The sequence below is a fragment of the Phocoena phocoena genome, chromosome 16 (genome assembly GCF_963924675.1).
Source record: "Phocoena phocoena chromosome 16, mPhoPho1.1, whole genome shotgun sequence".
Lineage (NCBI taxonomy): Eukaryota > Metazoa > Chordata > Mammalia > Artiodactyla > Phocoenidae > Phocoena > Phocoena phocoena.
Window position 1 is genome coordinate 60,028,966 of NC_089234.1, and position 9,804 is coordinate 60,038,769.

Here is a 9,804-nt window from a genome sequence, read left to right on the forward strand (position 1 = left end):
TCTCCCGTTGCGGAGCACAGGCTCCGGACACGCAGGCTCAGCGGCCATGGCTCACGGGCCCAGCCGCTCCGCGGCATGTGGGATCTTCCCGGACCGGGGCACGAACCCGCATCCCCTGCATCGGCAGGCGGACTCTCAACCACTGCGCCACCAGGGAAGCCCACGTTTTTGTTTTTTTTTAAAAGGAGGTTTTTTTATTCAAAGGTATAACTGGATAAGTAGATTTGTTTACAACCATTCTTGCGAAATACTTAAAAAAAAATACAACCAACTTCTTTGCAAACAGCAGACACAGACCTCAACTATGATGACCTAATTTTTGGTGGATAATGTACATGATTAGGCAGAAATAGGCAAGCTCACACTGGTAGATTAATTATCTCAGTCAAAACTCTGTTTGTGGCCCCCGCTTCTCGATCAATTTCTGTTCTCACTTCATCTTCTACCATCTTGTCGACTTCCTGACCGACTCCCTTGTCGACTCTGTCTACCTGACCGGCCACCAGATCGACCACCTGACCAGCCACGTGACCAGCCACTCCTCTGTCTGGAATTAGAAGATGTGTTTCCATCATAATATTCTTCAATTTCAGGCAACTTGGCTGGCACTGAGAGTACCCAGTCTGAATCATGCCACTCTGCCTGTAACCATTCTCAGTTGTGGGAATATCAAAGCAAATGCCCATATTTCCTTTTAGGAGGCACATTCTGGTAATTTGGGACACAGCATTACTACTCAACTTTCTGTTAAGTTCTTTCCAAGCACAGCTAACATCCTGTATTTCTTCTGGGCTTCCAGAATCATGGTCACAACCCCCTTATCAGAGGTGATCAAAGAACGTGGTTCAAAACTTGATGCGCCAGAGATGTGGGCTAATGCTGCAGCCAATGCATCCACTGCCCCTTTCTCTTCTATCAGTCTCTGAGCTGATGGTCAGAAAAAATCAACAGCAGCATAAGAAATGCAAGCCAGAGACTTGATGGCATCCATGCTTTTAGATTTGACTAAATCCATTGTAGAAGGAACACCTACACATTTAAAAGTAATTCCTGCCTTTTGTTCCACATATCTTAGTTGACCTCTTTCTCTTGGTTGATAAAAACATATGCAAATCCCTGCCCAGCCAGCTCTATCTGTGCATCCAGAGAGATGAATATAGGACTCAACATCCTGTGGAGGTAAACTCTGAATAACCAGTCAACCTCAGGAATGTCCAAACCACGGGCAGCAACATTGGCTGCCACCAAAACTACCCTCTCTGAAGCCTTTCAGTGTAATTTCTCTTTGTGACTGTGCGATGTCGCCATGTAAACACTGGGCATTCTGTTTTATGTGTGGATTCATGGCCATATCAGTTACATTCTTTTTTGTCTCACAAAAGATAATAGCCCTCCCTTCAGACCCACTGTAGACTTGAAGGACATCTCCAATAACTGCTGGCCTCTGAGATTAATGGCACTGGATGGTCAGATGTTCCACAGTAGTTGCAGCCTTTTGAGTCATTTTCCCAACAAGGTCAACCTGTTCGTATCTGGATTTCATGTATTTTTTTGCAACTTTGTATACCCACTGTGAGCAAGTTGCAGAAAAATGTAAAGTCTGAGGATTGTCTTCAGAATCAGTTTTGTAGGATTTGTGGATAATATCTTCAACTTGTTCCGCAAAACCTAAATCTAACATTTGATCCACTTCATCCAGCACAACGTGGCGCAGTTTAGAAAGATCTAATCGGCCGCTCTGCAGATGATCTTTGATACGAGCAGGGGTCCCAACCAAGATGTCAATACCATTTTGAAAATGATTAATTTGGTTTTGATATGATGTTCCACCATAAAAACACACCACACTGAGTTTCCTAGTTATATCTTTGAAGTCTTTGGCTACTTGGTTTGCCAGTTCCCTTGTAGGAGCCAAAACAAGTACATTTGGTGAGTGGCTTTTTTTAATTGTCTCTTGATTTCTTTGGAGTCTTTCAATCAAGGGGATGGCAAAAGAGAATGTCTTTCCTGTTCCTGTCCGCGCTTGAGCAATTAAATCTTTTCCTTCATATACAGGACCAAAAGTCTTAACTTGAATAGGAAAGAGATATGTTACCCCTAGACCTTTCAGAAGCTTTATAGTCTCTTCAGAAATAGGGAAATTGGAGAAGGCTCCTTCTTTCTGTTCTCGTATTAGGGTCTCTTCTAGTTTATTATCACTTGATTTCTGAGTAGAACTATCTAAGGATGACACTTGCTTTTTTTTTCATATTCATCAGTATCTGCATTTGACAGATCTTTTCTTCTTGACTTATGAGATTTAGAAAATTCATCTGAAAGTCTATGACATCCTTCCTTGCTGTCACCATTTAGCTTCTCTTTCATTTTAGCTTTTTTGGGTTTGGGAGCATCCAGGTCACCTGCAACACCATTTCCTCTTGTTTCTGATTTCTCATCTGAGTCATAATGGTGCCTTGACTTCCTTCTATCGCTCCAGCATTGTGTAATATGTTTTCAGCTTATCTAGTTTAAATCTTCCTAACAACCCTATAAGAGAAGTACAGGTCCATAATCCCTTATCCAAAATTCCGACATCCACAGAGCTCTTTTGCCTCTCCTTCCTCTGGCTGTCTCCAAAGGCGCCTCCAGCTCCATAATGTCCCCGCATAGGAGTTTCCCAGGCATCATTCGCCGCCACCGCTGCCGCCACCTCCCTCTGGGCACTGCGGCCACAACCACCTGCAGGCAGCGACAGGGTGAAAGGAAGCGGGGGCAGGGCAGCCTCCCGGCCAGAGCCGTGCGTCACTTCCCCCAATTCACTTTTAACAACCAGTCTCAGCTTAATCATTTTTAGAATGAAACACAGAATTTTGTAATTTCATAGAAAAAGAACTTAATGGGAAAACCAGCAGATGTGTGAGCCATTTTCAGCTCTGCAGTAACTTGCTGGGCTACCAAGGAAAAATCCACTTTACTGTTCCTGAACTTTTATTTACTTAACCTTGTCTTGTCAAGCTCTAAATTCTAGGACTCTTTTAAGTACATGTCTTCCATGGTAACATCTTAGTTCTCCTAATAACATGTTGTTCCAGTATTGTATTAATCAGTCAAATAAAGAATAGAGGATTCCCCTATATTGAGTGGTTATCTTGAGATCTTAAAAGGTAATCTTGTCCTTAATCACAGGAAAACAAACAGTAATTTTTTTAAGAAAACCCACAGAGCACAAAGCTAGAATATAAAAAGAAATAAAAGCAACATCTTAGTAGTTATTCAGACTATGGTATCAATGAAGTGCTACTATAGAAGACCATGACCACTCCTTGATTTCCCTTTCAAACAATAGGCAGCCCCAAAATTCGCATTCAATTTATTGTCTTCAACATACACCATTCTTTTTTTTTTAATTAATTAATTAATTAATTTTTTGGCTGCATTGGGTCTTCATTGCTGCACGCCGGCTTTCTCTAGTTGTGGCGGCAAGCAGGGGCTACTCTTTGTTGTGGTGCGCGGGCTCCTCAGTGCAGTGGCTTCTCTTGTTGTGGAGCACGGGCTCTAGGCACACCGGCTTCAGTAGTCGTGGCACACAGGCTTAGTAGTTGTGGCATGCGGGGTCTAGAGAACAGGCTCAGTAGTTGTGGCGCATGGGCTTGGTTGCTGCACAGCATGTGGGATATTCCTGGGCTGGGGCTCGAACCCATGTCCGCTGCATTGGCAGGTGGATTCTTAACCACTGCACCACCAGGGAAGTCCAACATACACCACTCTTGATGCTGCATTTCTATTTAGATTCCCTCTTAGAGTTCCATAAAGCATAAAATAGAGCCCCTTGAGACTCAGAAAAGTTCAAATAATCAGAATTTGTTGACTAAATCCAAATTTACTCATTAGACTATTTTATGGGGTTCAAAATAAGCAAGATTTTAAGATAAAGTTTCCATAATAAATCTGCTCTAAGCATATTTATCCACAACCTTCAAAATCTTAATATTATCGTCAACTAAAACAACAATAAATCTAGACTCTGATTCAAACATATATTCCTAATAATCTGGGTATTTATCTTACTTTTGCTTCTTTGGATAGAAAGTGTGTACCACTGTGGAGCTAATTCAATGTTACCAACTCTCTGCATCAGTCCACCATAAAGAAGCGTAATGTACAACCAAAGACAGCACTGGCAATACCAAACTTAAAGCAGTAACCCAAATGTGGTTACCTAAGCAGCAGATCATTAAAAAAGTCAAACGGGGGGGGGGGGGGGGGGAGTAGAGCACACCTTTTCACTGGCAAGCAGACAGAAGGGTGCGTATTCAATTAATACTTGTCTGAGTGTTATCTATGTACCTAGTACTGCTCTGGAGTCTATGAGAGACAAAAAGGTAACAAGATACACAATCGCTGCCCAGTAAGATAAGGTACCCACAAATGAAACATTTAGAGAACAAGCCAGTGTCAATCTGTGTCCTGAAAATAATAAGTCCTATCAGCATTCAGAGAAGACAGAATAGAACAATGGAAAGGGATTAAGAGCTAGGAAACACACATGTGAAGATTGAGACTAGGATTTCTCCTTGAATCCACCCCCATTTAAAAGAATTTTTATCCCAGATGTCATTAACCACAAACATAACAGAAAAGTCACTTCCCTCAGTTCCCATTAGGTCCGTTTTCTCATCTGTAAAGTGAGGAAGTTAGATTCAAAGAGGAGTCAAAGGTCACAGTCTTTCACCTAAAATGAACCTTAGCGGTTAGTGGAGTGGTTAAGACTGAAATTCCCCTACAAAAACTGCACAGACATTTAATATGGGTATAGGAGACACTGGCTTAAGTACAGTGGATTATTTGTGCTGCGTGGATCTGGCAAAGTAAGACTTAGCCAGATCATGAGGAGCCCAATTAAAGAACTGGGACTTACCTCTGTGTCAGGCAATGTAACCTCTGTTAAAACTTTCAGGTTAAAAGAAAAGCAAAAAAAAAAACTTTCAGGTTAAACTGAAATGACATCACTGCCAAAGAACTACAATGTGTAAAGTAAAAAGGGACAGCCACAATCTATAACAGTATAATGACAGACTTAAGAGATTTAGCAATTCAGCATAGCTGTTGACCATTAGGAAATGCCAACAGTCAGGCTGTCATAATCAGAGATGAGACAGTTTGATTTAGCAAAGAAATTACACAGCTCACAATGAAAGGCAGTTCCCTTCAAAGAATCATCCTTGAAAATTGCCACCTTCACTAACCACACAGAAAAGCATGCAACAGATATTTTACATTAGACTCAGTTACAGTCACAAGCTGGGAAGCAATAACAGGCTCTTCACATAGGAAAGGAAAAATTACACTAGATGGTGCTACAAATACTGAATAAGCCCCTGCACCTTTTCTCCTATTTACTCAGTTGAATGATGTTTTAATTGGGGGGGGGGGGGCGGTACAAGCTATGTTTTATTACTTTGCGATCACATTTACCTATATTAGCTGAACTGTATTGCTCTGGACTTGTTCTTCAAACTTGGAAAAAATGAATTTCAAAAAACATACCTCTTAAGCAAAAAATTAACCAGTACTATAATTGGTTATGTCCCCCTGGCTCTAATTTACCATACCTACTACAGCAGAACAAAAGTGGCACAAGCAGGACTTGTGATCTAGTCCGACACAGAGTGCCATCTGCTACACATACACAGGATGTCACCTTTTCAAGATTCAACCTTAGTGTCTCTCAGGGACCTTTGTAAAAGCCAGTGGTTTGTTCCTATATTGCCTAATACGTGTGTCTCAAACTAACATAGGAGAATTCTCACTCATGGGGTTTTGAAATACCAGTACTTTCATAACAAACAATAGTAAGTTTTATAAGCGAGGAGAAAGATGTGAAGGAGCAATTGTACTTTATAATAAAAAGAACACAATAAGGGGGTCAGAATATCTGGAGTGGGTGGGAGTCCTAAAACTGTTGTATATTCATCGTGTAATCCTGGCCAAGTCTCTCCCTTTCTGGGTCTTAATTTCAAGCATAAAATGTCAACAGTTAAATCTCTGAGATACCTTTCAAATTGAGTCTTGCGAGGAACCATAGAATAACAGATGGAGACAGCTAAATACATGATAGCTTCGGAGGAATCGTAGAAAAAGAAAAAAACTGTTTACATATTTTAAATAATCAGGCACAACTTTTTTCAAAATCTTACAATTCTAAGTGCATTTGCAAGTCACCATGCATATAACACTTCTGCCCTTCAGAAATAACACTTCATTTTAGTTGTGCTTTCACCTCAAATTCAGCACATCACTTTTATCCACCCCAGAATAGCACAGAAAAACACTTTCATGAAGTACCCGCACAAGGAAGGCACTCACAGACTGACAGATTTACACAGTGGAAAATATACAAGGCACAAATTTCAAAATGCTAAATGAATACCACACCCAAATAGTCTTAAAAACAAACTGCAAAGTCAGAAGATGTATTATCAAAATACAGAGATAAAGACAACTTGATAAGTCTTTAAATAGTTTGAGGGGGAGGGGAATGCAATCAGATTTTTGGATTGCCTTATGTTTTTAAGAGAACAAAACACATAACTGGAGGCTATGAAACATGCAAATCTAAACTGAACTGTGGAAAGCTCGGCTCTCTCGGCTCTCACCCAAAAGCTTCAGCAAAGCAATATGTCAGTATGCCAAAATGAAGAAGTACAGTTTTCTCATAAGAACGAGGATAGGTCCATACCTATGACTAATAATAACAATACCATCTTGCATTTAAAGAGCATTAGTTCTTTTCACTGCTCTTTCAGACACTTAATTTTACAATGTCATCAGTCTTGGGGTATCCTCTGAAAAGCTCCAGTTCAGTTTTCCCTCAAGAGCTATGTGATCAGAACAAGACAGGTGGGTGTATTTGTTGAGAGCTGAAGGTACTACTTTCTGCTATCAGGCTGTCTGCAGTGATTCTCTTATTACCACACTATACAACTTAGCCCTAGGAAATAAAACCTACACTTTCTCTTGGAGTTGGCCAGAGACCAACGGTATGGGTCTAGAAAGTCCAAGGGAAGAGAACCTGCTGACTTGTTAGGTCAAGAACTCCATGCCAAGTTGATCTCTTGCAACTGAAAAAGACACACACACACACACACACACACACACACACACACACACACACACACAAGGCTGTTCAAATAGAAACTCCCGTGCGTTGCCAGCCAATGAAAGCCAGCAATAACTGGCTAATACAACCACCAAATCCCTGCCGCTGTGAACAACTTGTCATATTCTCTTCCCCTCTGCCTGCTGCCCACCTTCCTTCTTCAGGCACGCGTGAACAAGCTTATAAAGCAGCCCTCCAAAAGCACCACCGAGGACCTTTAAGGAACTAAGAGGTTGGAGCTTGCCTCCTGAAGCAATGCAGCATCCATCGCAAGGGTGCTGTTCCCCATGCCCACACGCAGGAAGTCACACAGGGGGATAAAGTTTGATTTTCTGTCTTGCCCGTTCCCAGAGGGTCGAGAAGAGAACTAGGGAGCGGCCCCGCTGGGGTCCTGGGTTGCCCTCCGGGGGACAGTTCCCAGCAGTATGGCACTGCCACTCTCCTGACACATACACAAGGCAGCCGTGGCAACTCAGGACACCCCAACCCGCCTGGAGGAGGAGGGAAAGGGGACAACTTGAACGGGGCTCAGTTCGGGAGCAATAGGGTAGAGCTGTTAAGCAAAAAGGAGGGAGGGACCGAGATCGGGGGCGGGTCAGAGAGAGGTTCAAGTCCCGTCCCTTCCCCGCCCTGGTGTCCCCGGTCCTGCGGGAACATCCCTGCCGTCGCCCCTCCTCCTCTCGGCTTCCTCCGCCCTGCCTTTTTTCCTGGTTGCCGCCGCAGGCGCCTGAAGGGCACGGCGGCTCCTCGGTGCCCGGCAACCTCTGGAGGGCCGCGAGTTGAGGTAACTCGCCCGCTGCCCCGGCGGCCTGCCCGCCGGCTGATCCCACACGCCAGCGCCGCCCCGCCCTCCCCGGAGCCGCCGGGCGCGCTCGCTCACCGTCCGGTGGTGCTGCTGCTGCCGGTGGCGGCTGACGCCCAGCGCGGGGAAGCAGCCCACAGTCAGCGCTCCGCAGCCGCCGGCGCCTCCGCCGCCTCGGGAGGAGAGGAGCAGCAGGAGCGATCTACCTGCGGCGGCCGCCATCTCTCAACTGGAAACGGCGCCGACCCAGGCAGCGCAGCGGACGGCCGGGGCGGAGCTAAGACCCGCCACTCACCGGCGCCGGTCCAACTGTCGCCCTTGACTGAGTTGATGAGGCGGGGCTTCTTGCAAGGCCCAATCGACAGGCGGGAGAACCACACTAGAGACTGCCTGTCACTTCCAGAGTTACCTATTGTGGGACATAGTCAATTACGGGCAAATTCTAGGGAACCGGTAATTGGCACCCGAGCCCCTCAGAATAGCACCAATAGAGATGGCATATTCGATTCGGCTAATCCTCACCAAAGATACAGCTAAGATAAGGGTAATTGGGAAAATGGATATTTGTACAAAGCTCTGTGCTTCGTGTTTTAAGTTGGCAAAATAGACACCAAATTAGTAATCATTAGCTAGGTACGTTGGAACTCCCAACGACACGCCCAGAGTTATCATTCATAACTAATGGTATTTGGATATGCTGAAATTATCCCGTCATGGAGTGATCTAATGACTGTGATATGTAGCACAGTACGGGAGGGGTAGAATGATTATGATACCAAAGTCCCAGAATGAGTACATGTTATCAAAGTGAATTAACAGAACTGTATACATTTCAGATACTCAGTTCATTTTACTGCACCTTTATACTGATATTCTTACACTCTCCAGAAGCAACACTCTATTTTCTTACCACTTTTGACCTTATGTGCAACTTATTAAACTATAGAAACAGAGCATGCTGATAATGTAATAAAAATCAAGTAAAGGTTACCTTAATTAATTTTCATAATTTAGCTAAATTAGCCATTAGAATACACTTTGGAATAACCCTTTCTCTTCAAAAATCCTTCCACAGAGACAAGCTCATAATGATAGCTCATTGAAGACTGAAAGAAAGATTTGAGGTTCCTGAATTTCCTCAGAAGAGGATTTCTTTGCTGTTTATTGTTATGAGCTAGTTAATTCTCACACCTCCTTTTAAAATCTGGAGCAGGGGCTTCCCTGGTGGCGCAGTGGTTGAGAGTCCGCCTGCCAGTGCAGGGGACGCGGGTTTGTGCCCCGGTCCGGGAGGATCCCACGTGCCGCGGAGCGGCTGGGCCCATGGGCCATGGCCGCTGGGCCTGGGCGTCCGGAGCCTGTGCTCCGCAACGGGAGGGGCTGCAGCAGTGAGAGGCCCGCTTACCACAAAAAAATAAATTAATTAATTAATTAAAATAAAATCTGGAGCAGGAAAACAGTTTGGTAAGCAAGTAAAAGTGTATTATCCTAAATTTTGGGAAACATCTTTCTAGTGTACCCTAAGGTGATAAATTTAAAACAAAACAACACGCACACAATTTTATTGTATCATTTATTCTAATAATATTCTTTAAAGTTTGACTGAAATGTTACTTTTATGGCCAAGAATAGCTAAATAATGAAGTGAAGCTTTTAGTTTGTTTAATCCTTCCACCCACCCCAGAACTGTAAGATGATTGGCTTCTCCAGGTGAGACACTCAAACCACTCACCCAAAAGGCATTTATTGCTCAACAGTAGAACATGAGAGCTCAGGAATGAGATAAGGCCCCCATTCAACAGCTGCACACACTAATCCCCCTTGTTGGAAATCTGTGACATTCCTGGGGTAACTTCACTTACAATCA

The 9,804-nt window shown here is 43.7% G+C and overlaps 1 protein-coding gene and 1 pseudogene across 1 annotated transcript in view; both read right to left on the minus strand.

The window, feature by feature from the left end:
- Nucleotides 1–8,166, minus strand: part of MCU (mitochondrial calcium uniporter) — a 216,723-nt gene extending 208,557 nt beyond the window's left edge. Inside the window, exon 1 of the mRNA XM_065894688.1 lies at nucleotides 8,019–8,166. Coding sequence (XP_065750760.1) covers nucleotides 8,019–8,162 — 144 coding nt within the window. The 5' untranslated portion in view covers nucleotides 8,163–8,166. The remainder of the gene's footprint in view (nucleotides 1–8,018) is intronic.
- On the minus strand, nucleotides 382–2,664 carry LOC136136193 (ATP-dependent RNA helicase DDX50-like; annotated as a pseudogene).
- Nucleotides 8,167–9,804: the final 1,638 nt, after the last annotated feature.